This window comes from Saccopteryx bilineata, chromosome 1 (assembly GCF_036850765.1).
Source record: "Saccopteryx bilineata isolate mSacBil1 chromosome 1, mSacBil1_pri_phased_curated, whole genome shotgun sequence".
Lineage (NCBI taxonomy): Eukaryota > Metazoa > Chordata > Mammalia > Chiroptera > Emballonuridae > Saccopteryx > Saccopteryx bilineata.
Window position 1 is genome coordinate 179,684,254 of NC_089490.1, and position 22,219 is coordinate 179,706,472.

The 22,219-nt window shown below is 38.6% G+C and overlaps 1 protein-coding gene across 1 annotated transcript; it reads right to left on the reverse strand.

The window, feature by feature from the left end:
- Positions 1-12,955: 12,955 nt before the first annotated feature.
- On the reverse strand, positions 12,956-21,743 carry LRAT (lecithin retinol acyltransferase). The gene is made up of 3 exons (XM_066280295.1): positions 21,616-21,743; positions 20,762-21,302; positions 12,956-16,652 (listed from the first exon to the last, which is right to left on the reverse strand). The coding sequence occupies exons 2-3, from the start codon at positions 21,299-21,301 to the stop codon at positions 16,500-16,502; spliced, it is 693 nt and encodes a 230-aa protein (XP_066136392.1). The 5' UTR covers position 21,302; positions 21,616-21,743; the 3' UTR covers positions 12,956-16,499.
- Between the last annotated feature and the right edge of the window lie 476 nt (positions 21,744-22,219).

The following is a 22,219-nucleotide window of genomic DNA, read 5'->3' on the forward strand; positions in this document are numbered from 1 at the left end:
AAAAAAAAAAAAAAAAAAAAAAAAAAAAAAAAAAAAAAAAAAAAAAAAAAAAAAAAAAACCATTTCATGCAACGGAAATGAAAAAAAAAGCTGGGGTAGCAATACTTCTACTCAGACGAATTGGAACTTTAAAACAAAGGAATATAGTAAGAGATAAAGAAGGCCACTACATAATGATAAAGGGAGTAATCCAACAGGACGATATAACTATTATAAATATCTATGCACCTAATACAGGAGCACCCAACTAATATAAAACAGGACTTTGATGGATTTTAAAGGGCGGAGATCAACAGCAATACTATAATAGTAGGGGATTTCAATACCCCACTAACATCACTAGATAGATCCTCAAGAAAGAAAATTAACAAAGAACAGCAGACTTATTGGAAAACACTAGATCAACTCGATTTAATAGATATCTTCAGATCCTTCACCCTAAAGCAGCAGAATATACATTCTTTTTCAAGCGCTCATGGTACATCTCTAGGATAGACCACATGTTAGGGCACAAAAGTGCTCTCAACAAATTTAAGAAGACTGAAATCATATCAAGCACTTTCTCAATACAACGGCATGAAACTAGAAATGAATCACAGCAGAAAAGCTCAAAAATTCTCAAACACATGGAAACTAATATGCAGGGTGTTAAATAATGATGGATTAAGAATGAGATCAAAGAAGAATAAAAAATTCCTAGAACGAATGACAATGAGCATACAAACAACTCAAAATTTATGGGGACACAGCGAAAGCAGTGCTGAGAGGGAAGTTCATAGCACTACAGGCACACTTTCAGAAGCTAGAAAAGCTCAAATAAACAACTTAACCCTGCATCGAAAGAATTAGCAAAAGAACAGCAAGTAAAGCCCAAATGTAGTAGAAGGAGGAAATAATAAAGATCAGAGCAGAAATAAATGACATAGAGGCTAAAGAAACAATACAGAGGATCAATGAAACTAGGAGCTGGTTCTTTGAAAAGGTAAACAAGATTGATGAACCTTTAAGTAGACTCACCAAGAAAAAGAGAGAGAGAGTACTCAAATAAGTAAAATTAGAAATGAGAGAGGAGAAATAACAACTGACACAACAGAAATACAAAATATTGTAAGAAAATACTATGAAGAACTGTATGCCAAAAAACTAGACAACCTAGATGAAAGGACAAATTCCTTGAACATACAATCTCTCCAAAAATCAATCTGGAGAATCAGAAAACCTAAACAGACCGATTACACCAAATGAGATCGAAACAGTTATCAAAAAACCCCAACAAAGAAAAGTCCGGGGCCCGATGGCTTCACAACGGAATTCTACCAAATATTCAAAGAAGAACTAACTCCTATCCTTCTCAAAACTATTTCAAAAAATTCAAGAGGAAGGAAGACTTCCAAGCTCCTTTTATGAGGCAAGCATAATTCTGATTCCAAAACCAGGCAAAGACAACACAAAGAAAGAAAATTATAGGCCCAATATCTCTGATGAATATAGATGCTAAAATCCTCAACAAATATTAGCAAACCGGATCCAACAATATATGGAAAAAATCATACACCATGATCAAGTGGGATTTATTCTGGGGAGGCAAGGCTGGTACAATATTCGTAAATCAATCAATGTGATTCATCACATAAACAAAAAGAAGGAGAAAAACCATATGATAATTTCAATAGATGCAGAAAAAGCATTTGATAAAATCCAGCACCCATTCATGATCAAAACTCTCAGCAAAGTGGGAATACAGGGAACATACCTCAACATGATAAAAGCCATCTATGAGAAACCCACAGCCAACATCATACTCAATGGGCAAAAATTAAAAGCAATACCCTTAAGATCAGGAACAAGGCAGGGGTGCCCCCTTTCACCACTCTTATTTAACATAGTCCTGGAAGTCCTAGCCACATCAATCAGACAAGAAGAAGAAATAAAAGGCATTCAAGTTGGAAAAGAAGAAGTAAAACTATCATTATTTGCAGATGATATAATATTGTATATAGAAAACCCTAAAGTCTCAGTCAAAAAACTACTGGACCTGATAAATAAATTCATCAAAGTGGCAGGATATAAAATCAATACTCAGAAATCAGAAGCATTTTTATACACCAACAATGAACAGTCAGAAAGAGAAATTAAGGAAACAATCTCCTTCACAATTACAACCAAAAAAATAAAGTACCTAGGAGTAAACTTAACCAAGGAGACTAAAAACTTGTACTCGGAAAATTACAAAGCATTGATAAAAGAAATCAAGGAAGATACAAACAAGTGGAAGCATATACTGTGCTCATGGTTAGGAAGAATAAACATCATTAAAATGTCTATATTACCCAAAGCAATCTATAAATTCAATGCAATACCAATTAAAATACCAATGACATACTTCAAAGATATAGAACACATATTCCAAAAATTTATATGGAACCAAAAGAGGACACGAATAGCCTCAGCAATCTTAAAAAGAAGAATAAAGTGGGAGGTATCACACTTCCTGATATCAAATTATACTACAAGGCCGTTGTACTCAAAACAGCCTGATACTGGCATAAGAACAGGCATATAGATCAATGGAACAGAACAGAGAACCCAGAAATAAACCCACAGTTCTATGGACAACTGATATTTGACAAAGGAGGTAAGGAAATACAATGGAGTAAAGACAGCCTCTTTAACAAATGGTGTTGGGAAAATTGGACAGCTACCTGCAAAAAAATGAAACTAGATCACCAGCTTACACCACTCACAAAAATAAACTCAAAATGGATAAAAGACTTAAATGTAGGCCGTGAAACCATAAGTATCTTAGAAGAAAACATAGGCAGTAAGCTCTCCGACATCTCTCGGAGCAATATATTTGCTGATTTATCTCCACAGGGAAGTGAAATAAAAGGATAAACAAATGGGACTATATCAAACTAAAAAGCTTTTGCACAGCTAAAGACAACAAGAACAGAATAAAAAGACAAACTACACAATGGGAGAACATATTTGACAATACATTTGATAAGGGGTTAATAACCAAAATTTATAAAGAACTTGTAAAACTCAACACCAGGAAGACAAACAACCCAATCCAAAAATGGGCAAAAGAGATGAATAGACACTTCTCCAAAGAGGACATACAGATGGCCAATAGGCATATGAAAAAATGCTCAACATCACTAATCATTAGAGAAATGCAAATTAAAACCACAATGAGATATCACCTCACACCAGTCAGAATGGCGCTTATCAACAAAACAACACAGAATAAGTGCTGGCGAGGATGTGGAGAAAAGGGAACCCTCCTGCACTGCTGGTGGGAATGCAGACTGGTGCAGCCACTGTGGAAAACAGTATGGAGATTCCTCAAAAATCTGAAAATCGAACTGCCTTTTGACCCAGCTATCCCACTATTAGGAATATACCTCAAGGACACCATAGAACGGCTCGAAAAGGAGAAATGCACCCGCATGTTTGTGGCAGCATTGTTCACAATAGCGAAGATCTGGAAACAGCCCAAGTGTCCGTCAGAGGACAAGTGGATTAAAAAGCTTTGGTACATATATACTATGGAATACTACTCAGCCATAAGAAATGATGACATCGGATCATTTACAATAACATGGATGGACCTTGACAACATTATACGGAGTGAAATAAGTAAATCAGAAAAAAAAACCTAAGATGAATCCATACATAGAAGGGACATAAAAATGAGACTCAGAGACATGAACAAGAATGTGATGGCAACAGGGGCAGGAGGTTGGGGGAGGGGGTGAAGAAGGAGAGGGAGTTAGGGGAGGGGAGGGGCACAAAGAAAACCAGATAGAAGGTGACAGAAGACAATTTAACTTTGGGGAAGGGGTAAACAGCACAATCAAATGTCAAAATAATCTAGAGATATTTTCTCTCAACATATGTACCCTGATTTATCAATGTCACTGCATTAAATTTAATAAAAAAAAAATACCACATATCCCTTCTTAGAAATTCTCAGCGCAAAACAGCTTATGAAAGTTCAGAGATGTCTTTTTTAATAAATAAGTCCTAACCCAAGACTTAACAAACTTATTTAACAGGTTGATACTGTGCCTATTAATGCCCTAAGGTTGATACTGTGCCTATTAATACCCTAAGAAATACCTATTCAATACTTGTTGGAAAATGCTGCTCCAATGAATATAAGACTAGCCTCACTAAATTTCCAAATGACAATTCAACATTCTTATTGTTTTAGAGAGACAGACAGACAGGAAGGGAGAATGATGAGAAGCATCAACTCATAGACGTGGTGCCTTAGTTGTTCATTGATTGCTTTCTCATATGCTCCTTGACCCAAGAGGCTACAGCAGACTGAGTGACCCCTTGCTCAAGCCAGCAACCTTGGACTCAAGCCAGTGACATTGGGCTTTAAGCCAATGGCATTTGGGCTCAAGCCAGTGACCATAGGTCATGTCTCTGATCCCACGCTCAAGCCAGCAACCCCACACTCCAGTCAAATGAGCCCGCACTCAAGCCAGCAACCTCAGAGTTTCAAACATGGGTCATCAGCGTCCCAGATTGATACTTTATCCACTGTGCAACCCCCTGGTCAGGTGACAATGAAACATTTAAAAACAAACTCTTACTCTGAAATTTATTACAGATTTCCTAGTATATTTAGTAATTTTAAAATAGTCTTTTATCAATATATAAATAAAAGAATGTTATTACTTTCTTTAAGAAGTATTACTTGAAAATACAATTCTACCACCAATACTACTGCAACTAATACTACTATTTGCATTTATTGATTACCTCCTAGAAGACCAGGTAGTAGGCATGATGGGTTTCTAGCAATGGAAGATATGGACCTGCCAGTGGTGGCGTGGCTACTAGTCCAGGCATTCAGTCTTTTTAGCTAGAATTGAGTGTGAGATTTATTTGCTCAACTAGTTTAAATACCAGATACAAGATTGGGGATAAAGTCTAGCTTGTAAGAAGAAGCGACTGTCTATGGTTACTTCTGGGTTAAGAAAGTCTTTGGCTAATAGACACAGACAACAGTACAGTGGTCACTAGAGGACAGAAGGTTGGGGAGTAAAAAGTAAAGAGGGTCAAATATATGGTGATGGAAGAAGATTTTACTTTGGGTGGAGGAAGCAATGCCAGATATAGATGATCTGTCACAGAATTGTATACTTCAAATCTATATGATTTTATGAACCAGTGTCACCTCCAGTAATTTTAATTTTAAAAGAAGAAAGTCTTTGGAACTTCATGTTCATTACAATGACTACAGTAGCTGTAGTTGGCTGATTATGGATTTGGTCTTGTGATCGACAAACTGACCTGGCAAACATAGGTCAAACATGAGCAGTATCAGGTTACCATACTGGTATTCATTTTGGAGATACTAGAAACAGGATCTGGAAAATGGCTAAATTTGAGGATAGTGATTGTTTTTCTTCTTTATTAAAAACCTCAGAATGTATGTAGTACAGTTTCACAGACGTTTTATCATCTAGTCAGAACACACAATGAAGCTGAAACATTTAATGAAAGGAAGCATTACCAGTCATGGTGACATTTATTGATTACTTCTTATAGGCACTATGTTCAAAACATGAAATGCTTTATTTTAATTATTCTTCACTGCAACTTGATTTTTTAAAAGTACTATTTTTATCTCCATTTAACAGGGAGGGAAACTAAAGCTTAGAGAGTTTAAGTTGTTTTGTTTTTCTAACTTCAGTGATGCTGCTGACATTTATTTGTAACTCTGAATTTAGCAATCACTGTCTTCAAACATGGCCTTATGATGCTAACTCTAGAATTTCTGGACTAGTTCTCAGGAGCGTATGCCAGCGCTCGCAGAGCAAAGGAAAAGATGGTAACTTGGGTAAACTGATGTATTCTGTGTTATAGGGAATCTAGAAAAACAGGCTCAAAGGGCATTCTTTTTACATCCTTTTAGAAAAGTTAGATAATCAGCATCTTGAAGCATGCAGGTGAGTTATTTCCGATGTGCTCAGTGAGAATATTGGATCAACATATATCATTGTTGACTTCTGAGCACCATAGTTCTAAATGAGAAATGTAACAACATTTCATTAAAGTACTGGCATTTTCATTAACATAATTATCAATAATTAATTGCCATAATGTTGGAGAACATAAATGCCCAGGAACTTAGAAATTTACTTTGTTCATAAAATGCTATGTGTCCATATTGCACGCCCGCGTGCGTGCACGCGTACACACACACACACACAGATCATTAAGATTTTCCAACAAGTATTCAATAGGTATTTCTCAGGTTATTAATAGGCACTGTATGAATCTGTTGGTGATTAAATAAGTTTGTTAAGTCTTGGGTTAGGACTTATTTATTAAATAAGTTAGCCATTGCTTTGTGTTTTGAACTGATGTTAGCCCCCATGAAGCTAGCAGCCCTGAAGGACTGATACTCTTCTGTAACACTACGGGACTCATTCTCTTCTGGTAACAAACTCTGGAAGGGGCTCCAGAGAGCAGCCACCACATTAGACAAACAACGCTGTCACTTGCTGCTCATAGGGTAGGTAGTAGTTTACTTAGGATTTTCAAAGCAGAAGAAACAGATTTTTCTTCCAAGTGTTTCTTAAGACTCTCCTCAGTCAGAAACATCTTTAGCTAAAGGCAGAAAATTAGAAGTGAAACAGTAGAGTTTCCTTCCCATTTATTATTCTGTAGACTTTAATGGATCATATCCTATTGTTTATTGTGGTATTTAAAGCCTGGACAATACAAGCAAAGGTATCATGTATACAATGTACATCTCTGGTTGGTCCAAGAAATACTTGTAAAACTATAAATGGACCTTAGCCTGGCCTGTGGTGGCGCAGTGGATAAAATGTCGACCTGGGATGCTGAGGTCGCCAGTTCAAAACCCTGGACTTGCCTGGTCAAAGCACATACAACAAGCAATCAATGAACAAGAAAAGTGGTGCAACTATGAGTTGATACTTCTCATACCCGCCCCCTCCTGTCTCTGTAAAAGTCAATAAATAAAACTATATATGGGCCTTATACCATGGCACTGATTCCTAAATTTTATTGTGCTCAAGAATTATCTCAGGTGGTTGTTAAAAATGCAGATTTTCAAGACACCCCCCCCCACACACACACACACAGAAATTTTGACTGAGTAGATACAGCAAGTGGGATTAGGTCAACTGCATGGAAAAGAACATTCTAAAATAACTACAGTTGCCTGAAGAAATTAGCATCTTATTTCCTCTGGAGGAAGACAGTCCAAATTTGATATGGTGTCACCATAGGGACCCAAGGTACCTTCTTTCTGCTTCACTACCCTGCATGCCTGGCTTCTATCCACAGAGTCACCTTATGATCTGCAATGGCTGCTAGCACCCCAGCCATTCTGTCTGTTTCCAGACTGGCAGCAAGAGAACTGGGAAAAGAGAAGTACACTCTTTCCATTTCAAGGGGCTCTCCTGGAATTCCTACACAACACTTCTGCTTTCATTAGACTGGTCAGAACATTGTCATGTGGGAAAGAAGGCCAGGAAATGTAGTATTCTAATAGGTGTATTGCTAACCCCAATTAATTAAGGATCATGTTACTAAATAGAAAAGGAACAATGACATTCTGATACTCGACTAATAATCACTGTTTATTGTATGTGGAACGTTGCCCAGGAACCTGCAATTTTTAACAGGTTTCCTGGATGGTTCTGGTGCAGGTGGCCCATAGATTGCTCATTAAGGAACAGTACTATATGAAATCAGAATAAGGGAAAAGTTATAATTACCTGATATTAAGGTTTAAAAAAATGTTTATTTGATAGAGGCAATTAAGCCTAATGAAATGCATACCTTGAAAAGAATACTCTCATTTATTAAGTATGCTAGAAAATGGCGGGTTGGGTGTTAATAAAAAATTTTAGTTGGCTAATATTGCCATATTATTATGTATAAATTATTATTTCCAAATATTTAGAAGAAACACTGAATGCACATATTCACCCCATTGGAAATTTATACTGTCTAGACACAAACTGATCATAATTGTATCTTATGAATCATTTGACTCTTACGATCATAAGTGAATCTTTGCCTCAGGTGGAATCTTGAATACTGTAAAAACCCCAATCAATCTGATTGCTGATTACAACTGAAAAGTTGATTTAACCTTCCTAGATTCAGATTTTAGCTCTGAATTTTTCTTAGCCAGAGCTCAAGAACCGAGGTTAACACCTGATGCCATTTCCTCGCCATTAATAGTTTTTGTTGTTGTTGTTGTTTTTGTATTTTTCCGAAGCTGGAAACAGGGAGGCAGTCAGACAGACTCCCGCATGCGCCCGACTGGGATCCACCCGGCACACCCACCACGGGGCGATGCTCTGCCCATCTGGGGCATTGCTGTGCTGCAACCAGAGCCATTCTAGCGCCTGAGGCAGAGGCCATGGAGCCATTCTCAGCGCCTGGGCCAACTTTACTCCAATGGAGCCTTGGCTGCGGGAGGGGAAGAGAGAGAGAGAGAGGAAGAAGAGGGGGAGGGTGGAGAAGCAGATGGGCGCTTCTCCTGTGTGCCCTGGCCGGGAATCGAACCTGGGATTCCTACACGCCAGGCCGACGCCCTACCATTGAGCCAACCAGACAGGGCCCTGCCACTAACAGTTTAAATCAGCTGGACATAGGAGTGGTGACATTCCACAGTTTCAGTATGTTAATTAAATAAATCTTCAAAATGTCACGTTCTAATCTCTTGCTGATTACTCATTGTGCATGTTGCATCTGCTCACCTTACACTGAAAAGGCCAGATGAGCAGGGGGTGCCCTCTAAAGCTGAGACACGTAAGGCTAGACGTGATGGCAAGATGAACACACAAAGCTTCTTTTAAAAAAAATAGGAAAAAATACAGACGACATTCTGAGAATGACTGTTGATTCATCTTTCTTGAAGAGTAAAAGTAAAAATAATAAAAGGTGAAAAGGAAACCAGCAAGTTTACAAATTATATTTAATTATACTTAATTACTCTGTAAGAGGCTAAACTTTGAAACTTTTTACAACTCTTTCAGTTCCAACCACATAGTCCTATAAAACCATGACTTAAACTTTTATTTCTGCCTCATTAAAAGAAGATCAAGACTTCAATTCATCTACCCATCCATTCCCACTCTCTAGTACAAACCAAAAAAATGGACCTACTTTTGGGGGAAATCAGTCTGAGGCCTGGCAGGGACCAAGTGAAGGTCCGTATTCAGAGAATCACTGCTCGAAAAGCAAGTCTTTATTTTTCCACCTATCACTGAGGTATGCAGAGAGGACAGGCAAAGAGCACATTTTCTCAAAACCTCTCTTGAGAGAAGAACTCCATCTGGGTCCAGAGTGGCTAAGAGGATAAGCACTAACAAAGAAGAGGCAGTTGAGCTACAGAAGAGAGAGCCCCAGCCCTGCCACAGCCGCAGAGGGACCGGGGAGGGTGTCGCTGTTCACCTAGGAAAGCGCCCACCCCCCAGACTGCTCTGGTGCTCTAACTCCATTTCCTTCATCGTCTTCACTGTCAGGATTTCTCCCAGCTTGTCTGTGTCTGAAATTCCTTTCTAGATTTTAAAATACTTGTCTCCAATGTTAGTGTCTCATTCCATCTTCATCCAGGAAAAATTAGGTGTGGTAGGAAGTGAAAAGTATTTACACTGTTTAATTCCCTGGAAGTCTCCTGTGGCTTGCCACACTGAGGGAAGTAGAGAGAGAGGTGTGTGGAGAGGGGGGAGGAGGGAAGAGGTGCTGGAGAGGAAATACATCTTCATCTTGCTCCAGCATGTAGCAATTGATAACCGTTTGGTTTGTCCCTAGCAGTGAGACACCTGGTCAGGTCAGGTGCCTGGACCAATATGGAGCCTACAGCTCTGATTCTTCGGCCTGAGCAGATCCTTAATTCTGGAATTTGGGCTCATTATTTGACTCAGTAGAAACAAGGACATTTTCTCGGGAATACTCACATTCTTCTTCAAAATAGGTGATTCCATCAAGTAAACCAGGGTTAGTCAACCTTTTTATACCTACCACCCACTTTTGTATCTCTGTTAGTAGTAAAATTTTCTAACCTCTCACTGGTTCCACAGTAATGGTGATTTATAAAGTAGGGAAATAACTTTATAAAATTTATAAAGCAGTTACAGCAAGTTAAAGCATATAATAATAATTACCAAGTATTTTATGTTGGATTTTTGCTAAATTTGGCAGAATAAATCTTTATAAAACTAACTATAGTTAAATCTATCTTTTTATTTATACTTTGGTTGCTCCACTACTGCCCACCATGAAAGCTGGAATGCCCACTAGTGGGCGGTAGGGACCAGGTTGACTACCACTGAAGTAGAAGATAAAATGGCCTCAAACTTTACATATATTGGGGTCAATATTGGACAAAGGAATAAGAAACAATTAGTTTGTGCAATTTTTGACAGACATGTTAGCCACTTGGATTTTTAAAAAATCTTCCATTATGATTTTTTTCATGAACATTTTAATTATAGAGAATGTGAAGTACTTAGGAGGTTAGGCTACTGAAAAAGGTCCCAGAGTGTTTGAATCTAGTCTTTCAGTGTGTCTTTATCTCACTGTTCCATCATTATGTGCAAGGAAAGAGATGGTAATGGGCTTCCCTCAACAGGTTGTTTGAATGAGAGCCCAAGACTAGAGAATCTATGCAGTAGGGTTTTTCTTCCTACCCTTCTCACCTCCACTGATCCTAATAGAATTTCCTTCTGAGCATGTGTTCCTTTTAAAGAAGCCAGTAGAAATGGGAATTGAATCAGTCATTGATTCGATCCTCTGATCCTAATCACTGATCTGAAAAAAAAGTAGAGTTCTATCACAGAGTGTTCCTCGGAAAAGAATTGTGAAAATTAAATTATGATTATGCTTCTTAAATGAGTCATAAAAGCAGTTGATAGTATGTTCCATTCCAAACAATGCTAAAGTGAAAACGAAGATGTCAGATAAATACTATTTTCTGAATTTTCAGCTTTGTTCTGTCCCTTTTCCCACCAAACTTATAAAAAAAAGAAGCCCATGCTTATTTATATTTATATTTCAACCCACAATGTCTTCTTCCCCAACCTTTGTACCACCCCATACCTAGCACTGGTGGGGTGATTATCAGTCAAGATCACTGACAGTCTCATTTGTCAAACCCTATGTGAACACTATTCAGTCCTTATCTATCTTCTATGTTTTGATGCTATTTGTATTCTTACCTTTAAAACTCACTTTTCCTTGGCTTTCTTATACTATCTCTGGGTCTGCTCTAAACTTTTGTATCATTATTCCTCGTTCTTTTTCTGAAACTGTTCTTGGTCTTTCTTCTTCCCTTTTGTGACCCTAGTTTTTCATCCTTACATGAAAATAAAATCTTCATAGATTCCTCCAAGATGTTCTAATTCATATCCTTGGCTTCAGCCACCACTATTGTAATTCCCAAATATATCCCCATCTCTGAGCTCTGTCTTGAATATGAGACTCCAGTTGTCTATATGTCTACCTGTGGAACCCTGAGCTACTCAAACTTTATATATCCCAAGCCCGGTTCATCCTACTTCTCCCAGGGCCTACTCCTGTAAATTCACCACTATGACACAATACAACCAGTCTACCTATCCTGGTGCCCAGTCTTAGTCTCTCTGAGGTCCATTTCTTGCATTTCCCGGCAAGCTGTTTCCCAGGTTCTCCTGTCAGTTGGTTTCTGGTTCAGTCAGCCAACATAAGGCCCTCTTGGAGGGAGAAAGGAAAGGAGAAACTAAGGTATTAACAAACATACATCTAACCAGACTATACTTAGAATGGTTTGTTTTGCTTGATCAGACCATGTATGAAACAGCTTCCCTCTTTCTCACCCCTCAAATCAGTACCTTCTCTTTCCTCTCCATCCCCCTTCCATTGACTTACATCTAGTCTTTATCATTTCTCTCCTACATTTTGGTAATAGAGTTGATGTCCTTTAAGTTATATGGCACCTAGTTTATTTTCTACATTATTGCTAAGAATGAGCTAAAGTGATCATCAGATATTTATCTCCCATTATGTTAAAACTGGTAGCCATTTTCAAAGGAAAATCAGTTGAAGGAGCTAGCTCCTTTAGAGTAAATTGTCAATGAGTTGCATGTTTGTGTGACTTGGCAGCAAATGATTGGCCCAAGGGTGTGACCTAATCTGAAGATAACTGACCTAAATGTGACCTTTCATTGTTTTGAAATCTACTTATTTGCCACCTTTTTCTCATTAGACTAAGTAACTATAGGACTAAGATTCTAAGTAGTTCATTCTTGTGGGGTCCTGCTTGGCATATGGAGGTCTGCAAGAAATGAATACATTCACTGTAGGCAAACTTGTCCAATCAATGGGAAACCTATGGAAGTCAATGTTGTATGGTAAAAAGAAAGCTGGAGTTGTTTTGAATCTGGTTCTGATTATTTGCATAATCACAAAATATCTCAACGTCTGTGCTTAGTTTTCCATATCTGAAATGTGGTTATTTAAGGGTACAGCCTTGTAATTTCTGTGGTCCTTTGCAATGCTGTGAGTGCTCTTCAAGACTGCCCCTGGGACTTCCTTCTACTCATACTTTATCTCCACCTCACCACAGTTAGAGTAAAGCTACAGGCTCCTTGGTGGCATTCCACATCTGCTTAGAGGTTTCATGCCCAGGCCTCTAATTATTTCTTGTTGCTTAATCTTGTGGGATGGAGAAGGGATTTGTCATTTAATGTTGCACAGAACCCCTTTTACATAATGAAGGTAGGCTTCAAGATGTACTTAGACCATATCAGTCTGAAAGGAGACCCACAATAAGTTTTAATTTCAAATATATGTTCAGTAAAAGAAGCTGTGAAAGGTATAATTCTTCAGGCTACCATTTTCAAAGAAATATGAGTTACTTTTTATGTATTTCAGATTCAAAGACAAGAGAGGACAGTGTGTAAAACTGGTTTTATTTAACATACGTGTATACCAAATATAAAATCAATTGAACTAACAGATCTAGGTTGGGTAAAACTTTCTAAATAGATCATATAAGACAGAAGATTGGCAACTATCATTTTTAATATGCTTCTCATCTGTAACAAAAGTTTTGCCATTGATATAAATTTGATATTGCAGGAAAACATTTTTTTCTACCAAAAAATAAAAAAATAAGAACTATATCCATATTCTGAAAAACTATTTTTTTAAATAACAACTCCTTATATATTTGCTTATCCTTAGAAATATATCTAACAGAACAAATATCTAGAATATCCAACATACACACAATCACATACTAATTTATTTTCAGGAATCAACTTTCTGGCAGGAAGAGACACATAACTCCTCCAGACACCCCACTAAGAGTTACTCAAACATAAGGATGTGGCTCAAGTCTGCTGACACTTCTTGACATGTTTGCTCTCCACCCTCACAATTAGACCTTTATTTGAGAGATTTAGGACCATAGCTAGTTTCCTAATAGGTCCCTTTGTCCTGTCTTGCCCCATGCAAATCCTTCCTTCATGCTTTTGGGAGTTACCTTTCTGAACCCCAAATCTCCACTGCCTCTTCATAAAGTCTACACTTCTTGGTCTACATAAGACTTCCACCATTTTATATGCTTTCCTTTCGGACATCTCATCATTCTTGCTCTGCTCTAGACTCTGAACCACGTGCATTTGCCCAAATGCCCCATGCAGTTTCATGCTTTCAGTCAACTAATAATAGAATATGTCACACCTATGTGTCAGGCATGTTGGCAGTTTTTATGCATTTGTTCATGCTCTTCCTGTTGTGTTCTGCCCACATCTGTATCCCCCAAAACCACCCTATTTTCCCAAGTTGCAGTACACAGTCCCTATAATTTTGACTTTAGCACTTCTTCTATGCCGTCAATCAGCTCTATTGTGTAAAGTCTTAACACTTCTATGTCCATGTGCCCATAAACTTTGAGATAAGGTCCATATTTTATTGACCTTTTCATCCCTAACCTCTGCAAAGTACCTGACTCTTGCATTTTTTCATCTTAGCCCAAGTCATTCTATTTGGCCATCACCTCGGTATGACAAAGAACAAAATAAGCAACACAAAGCTGCATCAGATACTACTTGATGATCATTTCATATATTAAAGGTTTAGAAATATATGGGACTTGCAGGATCATAAGGATGAATCTTAACTGATGATGCCATCTTGAAATTCATTTTAAGACACACTAATGTTTCAGGGTTTCTTCTACAACCACAGTCATGGATATTTGTACCTTCTACAGTTAAGCAACTAATCAAACTGAGCCAACAAAACCAAAACTCTCCTCCCAAGTTCAACAAATTCTAGTGTTGTGGAACATTTAGCAAATAAAATCTTCCTCCAGTTCTTTCTTCCACTAAGTAAGGAAACAACACATCAATGTGAAAAGATCACCTCTTACTATTTCTCACCTTTATGCTAGCATTGTCTCCTTTAGAGAGATTTCTCTGACAGTTTAATTAATGTCTTCTTCCCTGAATTCCCATAGCATTGTATGCTTTTGAATGTGGGTAGTTAAAAATGATTAATTCTAAACCATGAAATTGCAACAGGTCAGTGCCTGGCCTATAGTGAGCATTCAAAGGAATGATGAATTGAATCTTGCTGTAGGGATATGAAGTGACTCAAAACTAATTATGTTAATCCCAATCATAAATACTTCCCTTGGCATTTGATGAGGGATCATTATCTTTCAACACAGATTTAACATCAGACAGTGGTTTTGCTTCCTGCAATACTAAAGTCTGCAAAAAGGTGTTATTTATGAGGATACCATGTTTTTGAAAAATGAATTTAAACAATTGCTACAAGGGTAAAATACAGTAAGTGAAAAAAAAACTAATACAATGGATTTTTCATCATGGTTGCTTTTATGCATACATACTTAAAATAATTTTAGGCGGTTAGACTAGGCCCACAGAAGAATTTTATTCTCTGGTGCTGCCATTTTGTTTTTAATTATTTAAAATACTGAAATGATTAAACACAAAATTAAGCTCCAGCTGAATTTGTTGTGGATAAATTAGTGGTGATAAACTATCCGTTACTAACGTCTGCTTTTAAATTTATTCTGGTTGGATCACTGAGTGACTGATCCCAACCTCCTTGTACCACTCATGTGATTTATTGTTTTGTGATTCTTGATAGTTTATAAAGTAACTTTAAGACTTGAAATGCAAGTCTAGCTTGTGGCTTAATTTTAGAATTTGGTAATTTTGGAAAAGTACTTGAATGCTTGCTTTAACACCACTACGTCTTAACTTTAATATTAAAACAACCTCAGTATAATCAATTTACGTGCCTAGCGACACTAAGACATTTAAAAATTATTTCTAACAGTTACTTCCTACTTGTTTAGGGTTTATATATTGCTATGGCATACTTCTTTTAAAGATGTAAGCTATTACTTGGAATGAAACTGGAGAAAACTGACTAGAAAACAAATCTGAGGGCTTTTAAAAATTATACAGTACATTAGGAAGTGATTTAAAAGATAAACCATCCAATGTCATATATGCAAGTTACTCCATAGGCAAAGGCATAAGAAAATGGACTAAACTTGCTGTAATATTTACATCTACAAATGCTTTATAGTAACCACACTGGTATGATAATAAAGCAGTCAAGAACAAACAATTTGTCTCTAAACAATCTGAGTGTATGTGGATATCTGCATTTTTAATTGGTATATATACATTCCAAGTATTCAGATTATTTCAACCCTATATCTATTTACCTTTCAGTGGTGTCAAGTAACCACAGTGACACATAAAGGAAAAAGAAATGCACGGCTTCTTATTAAGTAAGCTATATCAAATTATTCAACTGATGTTATAGTAGCTATTTCTGCAGGAAAACACAGATTTCTATAGTTCTGGCCAGTTACTTTATCAGTAAACCTTAATTTTGCTAATATTGTTTCAAGTAGTGAAATACCATATTTTTGACTTATTGGGAATTATAATACATGAAAAAAAGACTAAAGATTTTTTTCCTTTGGCCAATCATCAAATGTGTTTTCATCTGAACAAGGGAAATGCTTTCAGTTTAATGTAAGTTTATCAATGAAACAGGATAAATCTACAATAAAGTGGTGATTTCATTCAGTAAGTCTTCCAATCTTCAGATTCAGGCCTAACAGAGAAATGATTACAGGAGAAAATAATAATTCAAATAATCTCTGGTGGCCATCATCTTAGAGGCTGGTTTTCTTATATGATGAATTCTATCACAAGTTGTCATGTTTCCAAGATTTTTCATGGTGCTTTAAAATGGAACTGTCTAAGGAAGATTCAGAAAGCCTTTGTTCTTGGGCTTACACAGTAAGCACTTCTTGTGATTCTTAATCACATTTTTATACAGAACACAATGTTACAGGTCACATTTTTCTCAACAATGCTTATTCTGACTGTACTCTATAAATATAAACATATTTACACACGGAATACACACACTGACACGAGGATGTGAAGTTAGCCAGCCATCCATAAACAGAATGGAATAAAAATTGCAGGAAGAGTAGTATATGATGCCAAGCCCAGGCAGATTATAGACGCCAGTCCCAAGAATGCTGAAGCAAGAACACTTCTCTGATCACGAATAATTATCTTCAAATTCTCACAAAACTAGAAAATAAAATTTAAGAATGTTAGTTTAAAAGGTGGCTAAGCCTGAGAAGAATCCCATATACCAAATAATAAAGCACAATTTTCCCAGTTGTTTTCTGTCTACCAGAAGAAGTAGAATTTCTCTTCATGATTCTGATTGAATTTAGATGATGAATGGTTCAGTGTGATTCCATACCCTGTAACAACCAGCTGTAATGACAACTTTGGCAACTGGGTTAATAATAGCAATTGTCTTTGTAAATACAAAACTTTTATAGAAAACTGTAGAAAATGTAACCACATAAAAATTCAGGATTAAATGTTAAAATCATTAAACTGCCTAGCAGTAACAATATATTCTAAAATTAGATGAGCAAAGAGATCTCAAATCTCAAGTAAATAATCTATTATTATTGGTGAATTCAATTCTTACAAATAACCAATCTAAAATGTGATATAATGGTAACGTGTTAACTTCCTTTTTAAAATTGTTTGTTAAGCTTTCTTATGTCTCAAAATTTAATGGCACAGAAAATCTGATTTATTGCCAGTCTATTCCCTGCCTAAATAAATTAAACAACTTCACAAGTCAATTACGGGATATAAAATTGGCTGTTAGAAAGATAAATATTATCTTTAATTCTAAAGACTGTATTCTAACGTGTAAAATTGGAAGACTAATTTTACTCAGAATTGATGGCCTATGTTTGAGTCCAAGATCTACCTTTTATTAGTTGTGTGACTCAAGTAAATCACTTAACCTGTCCAGGCTACCCTCTTCCTCCATGGGAATGCTGAGGTTGTTGTGAGGATCAAATGAAATCTTTTATGCAAAAGTCCTGTGCATTTATACATGCTGTATAAATATAAGGTATTACAATGGTTATTATTACTGCTACATCTGCTGACAATTATCTCTACCTCATCACTGTCAGGACAGAATTTAGCAATTAATTGCCCCTTTTTTTTTTTGGTAGAAGAGTAATCACTTTCTTTTTTTTTTATATAATAATTTTATTTTTTTAATGGGGTGACATCAATAAATCAGGATACATATGTTCAAAGATAACAAGTCCAGGTTATATTGTTGTTAATTGCCCATTTTTATGTGAGGTTTGTTACTCACTAGTTTTAGACTCCTTCTGTAGGCATGATATTGTATATGTTTTTAGGGCCTCCTACAGTGGCCTATATAGTACTGGACTAGGTTTCCAAATTCCTAATAATGTGTTAAAACATTGGACTTGTGCATTCTATCTTGACTGTAAGGTTATCTCCATTCTTTTATGTAATAGCTAAACAAATATAATGTTGGTCTTTTTAGATGGCAAACATATTTTCCTTTTACTAAGCTAATGACACTGAGTAACAAATACACAATCTCCAAGTGGTGATCAAAATAAATGAACATTTCAGGACAATGAGAAAAGTCACTCAGCAAATAGTAGGAAGTTATATATATATATATATATATATATATATATATATATATATATATATATATATATATATAATTTTTTTTTTTTTTTTTTTTTTTTTTTTTTTTTAAATTTTTCTGAAGCTGGAAACAGGGAGAGACAGTCAGACAGACTCCCGCATGCGCCCGACCGGGATCCACCCGGCACGCCCACCAGGGGCGACGCTCTGCCCACCAGGGGGCGATGCTCTGCCCATCCTGGGCGTCGCCATGTTGCGACCAGAGCCACTCTAGCGCCTGAGGCAGAGGCCACAGAGCCATCCCCAGCGCCCAGGCCATCTTTGCTCCAATGGAGCCTCGGCTGCCGGAGGGGAGGAGAGAGACAGAGAGGAAAGCGCGGCGGAGGGGTGGAGAAGCAAATGGGCGCTTCTCCTGTGTGCCCTGGCCGGAATCGAACCCGGGTCCTCCGCACGCCAGGCCGACGCTCTACCGCTGAGCCAACCGGCCAGGGCAGGAAGATATATATTTGTCTTGAAACAGTTATATTTCTTTTATCTTTTTCCCAATAATTTTTAATTAACGCAAACAATCATTGTGGACTCTTTCACCCAAAAGCAAATTTTGTCAAGGATCACCTCATTTCTAATGTCTCATTCTTGTTTACATGGCCTTCAGCTCGGGAGGCATCTTTAATGGTGCTCAACAGTAGGAAATGTCTTGCATTTCTAGAAGGTGTTAAGAAGCCAGTAGGGACACATTTTTGAGCACTGAATCAAAAAGGGGTATTTTGCAGATATTAAAAGGGGCATATTAAAAGAGGTATTTGCATTCATTTTTGGGAATGAAAACCATTAACATCAAAGTAAAACAAAAAACAGAAAAAAGCATAAAGAATAATAAGTTACTAATTAAATAGTTTTATATTTATGAAATTGTTAACAGCAATATATGCTGTAAAAATCCCTTAATTTTAGTTTTTCTAAATTTGTAAAAAACATCGTTATGAAGATTCTTTTCTAGTTAATTTTCAAATTAGTTGCAGCGTTTTCATGAGGGAAAGTGCTCTTGAAAGTTTTTATAAACTCAAATTTTAGAGACAACTTTGCAACTCCTGCATTAAGCTAGTAATAGCTGCACATATAGAGAATTCAAAAATCAGATCCAGAATCAAGTAATTCACTGTTTCTGAAAGGTAGAAACCAGTCCTCCTTCAGCATTAATGACCTACTTCTCACAGAGCATATTCAAAAAACAGTTCTGAGAATTGGAAAAATTGGGATGGGGATTGTTTTTCCCCCAGGAAATCCACTCTGTGGCCAAATTGTTTGTCAGGCCATTCAAAGTGAAGACAAAAACTCAAGTTCCACAAGAGGTGCTATGCAATAACAGCAATTAAAACCTCTACTTCTGTAAAACCCTATAGTGTCCAAAGATGAAAAACTACTCCCAACTAGTTATTTATGCAGATTAGATATTTTACTACCTTAAAAAAGCATTTGTACTGTTTTTCTGTAGAAACATATAAGACAGAGTTATATGTGTTCCATGAAAGGCTAACTCCTAATTACCAGATAGAAATACTGTTTTCTTAAGAAAAAAAAAAAAAAAGATTTGCTTGGTTCCTAAGTAAATCTGACGCATTTCCTTTTGTAAGCTTTTAGAGGTTGTGTTAGTAAATGTGGTCAAGTTCATTTCTAAACAGGCCTAGACTGGGGCTGTGATTCTTGAATCACTACACAGTGCTCAAACTGTATTTTTACTTTACTTACAAAAGTAAGTAAATTCCTAGGTTAACTTAATTCCTAGATTAAGTCTGTTGTGGTTCTATAAATAATCACAAGGAGGCTCATATACTGATGTATAAAAGCATAATACTTTCATGCTTTGCCACAGAGGACAGATTTTCCCACGTGGGTCAAAAAATTAAAATGTGGAGCATTAAAAAAAATGGTTACAGGGGCTCGGATTCTTTAGGTCCAAAAAATATCTAAACATGAAAAGTCAAACATAAAGGTCATTTTGTAATTGCCTAGGCTTCCACTGTTAAGAGTGAACATTAACAATAGCTCTAAGAACTACAGGAAATCCAGAAACAACCTAACCCACCTTTGGGGCTAATGGGTAAAAAAGGATGCTTAACAATGAGGGAGTCGAGATGAAAATTAGAGCCAACACAGAAAAAAAAAAATTTTTAATACTCAGGAAATGACCTGTCTGAAGCCCAGATACACGAATAAGATATCTACCAGGGAGGTCTTCTGAGAATATTGATAGTTTATATTAATCAAAGGGAATTCACTGCCTGCAGTTTACAGAGGGGGAACACTACAAGCTTTCTTATTTTCAATGCACTACGCTTTGTACACAGCGTTATGGATTAAATATAAACTCTGCACACCTTCATTTCAATTGCAGTTCTTGGGCAAAGTTGCAAGCACACGGAGGGTTTTGTCATTTCAACTACACTGCGTGGACACCCTGACCAAGCAGTAACTGGGAAGCTTTCTCGGAACAGCGGGCAGCGGTGCCCCACTGCCCCACTCTTTCACCGCGCCTTTTGAGAGATCCTGCAAGGCAGGCCATCGCCCCTGATCTGTCTCCCTTAGAAACACCAGAGCGTTCGTTAATCACTCTATAACTCCACGCGGGATTCCAGTGAGTGGTTAGGGATGGGAGGGGCGTCCCCGCCCGGCCCCCCGGCGAGTCGTACCTTATCCGCCTGGGGGCTGACCGCAGAGCCATATCTGCAGTAGGTTACGAAGTGTTCGCAGTTGTTCCACAGCAGGCTGTAGGTAGTGGTGCCCAGCAGCTTCTCCGCCCTCCGCGCCACCTCTTCGTTGAGCAGCGCCTTCATCTTGAGGGACTTGTCCAGGTGATTGACCAGGATTTCGGCTCCGTAAGCGAAGTCATCCACTGTGTCCACGCGGACGCTTGCCACCCTGCCAATAACGCCCAGGATGAGACGCTTGTTGGAGACCACCTTCTGCGTGAGCTCCTTGTAGTCCTTCAGAGTCAAAAGGATGTCCGGCATCATGTGGGCGACACGGTTGTCGCCCAGGTAGATGCCATAGTGGGTCAGGTGGGTCCGGGGCACCTCCAGGACATCGCCGCGGTGGAAGGAATTGATCTCATGGAAAATGCTCCTCGCCTTGTCTTCAGCCGGGGCGCCCGAACTGAAGAGCCTGAAGTTGGAGATGAGGAGCAACTTCTCCAGCAGTAGGGACAAAGCCTCCAGCATTGGGTTCTTCATCCTGCAGGGAAATGAGAGTGTGTGTGTGTGTGTGGGGGGGGGGGGGGGGTACGGTCCGCGGGGGACCTAGTCCGGCCAAGCAAGGCGAGGTCTCCGACAGGAACGCTGCGTTGCGGCTCACCCGCACGCCAGCGGCCCAACGCCGCGGGGGACGGCGGCTGCCCAGGAGGGGGGACAGGAAAAGAGGAAGGGGGAGAAGCCCCGAGATTGGGTTGGTCGCACCGGCCTGGTGACTGAGCAGGGGCAGGAACTGGCAGCGGCTGACCGCGGGGACAGTGAGACCAGCGCTGTGAGCAGCAAGTAGAGAAGCGCACCTGGACTACGTGGCGTGCCGGGCACAGGGCCGCGCGCGTAATTGCGGTGCAGGCTTCTCAGAGCTTTTATCGCCGGCCAGGGGGCGGGGCCGAACGCCGTCACAGACCCGGCAACGGCGCTGATTGGGCGCCGGTGGTCGGCGCTGCTCGGAGGGGACTAGGGGGACCTTAACTTCAAAAAGGGGCGGGCCGCCTGGAGGTTCCGGGGTTCTGCACTGTGACTCGTTTTAGACAGGCTCCCTCTTGCACTCAAGGCTTAAACACATAGGCTTTTAAGCGTCCACTTGCGGAGAATAGAGGCCGAGACGTGGCCTCGCGAAAGGTTCTCACCTGTCTGGAGCAGGACATGTTCTGGGTACTAAACGTTTTCTGAGAAAAGTCCCTTCGGATGAGACTGCTATCACTCTAAGGGGGAAAGGGGTTGGATGCCCGGAGACCTCGGCTAACTCAATTGTTTGCATTTACTTTGCGAAGTGTGAGCGCCTTGAGCGCTTGTGGGCTTCTTTCTAAACTCGGGAGAGCGGTCCTCGCACACGCCACGATTCTCCTCCTTGAACGCCGCGAACCCCCGGGTGCTCAGCTGGCGCGCGGGTTGGGTAGCGAC

Excerpts from the sequence above, each read along its gene's own strand:
- LRAT (XM_066280295.1), bottom strand. The coding sequence starts at position 21,301 with ATGAAGAACCCAATGCTGGAGGCTTTGTCCCTACTGCTGGAGAAGTTG. Across the intron at positions 16,653-20,761 it reads TCAGCCCCCAGGCGGATAAG|TTTTGTGAGAATTTGAAGAT; the intron begins GTACGACTCGCC and ends TTTATTTTCTAG.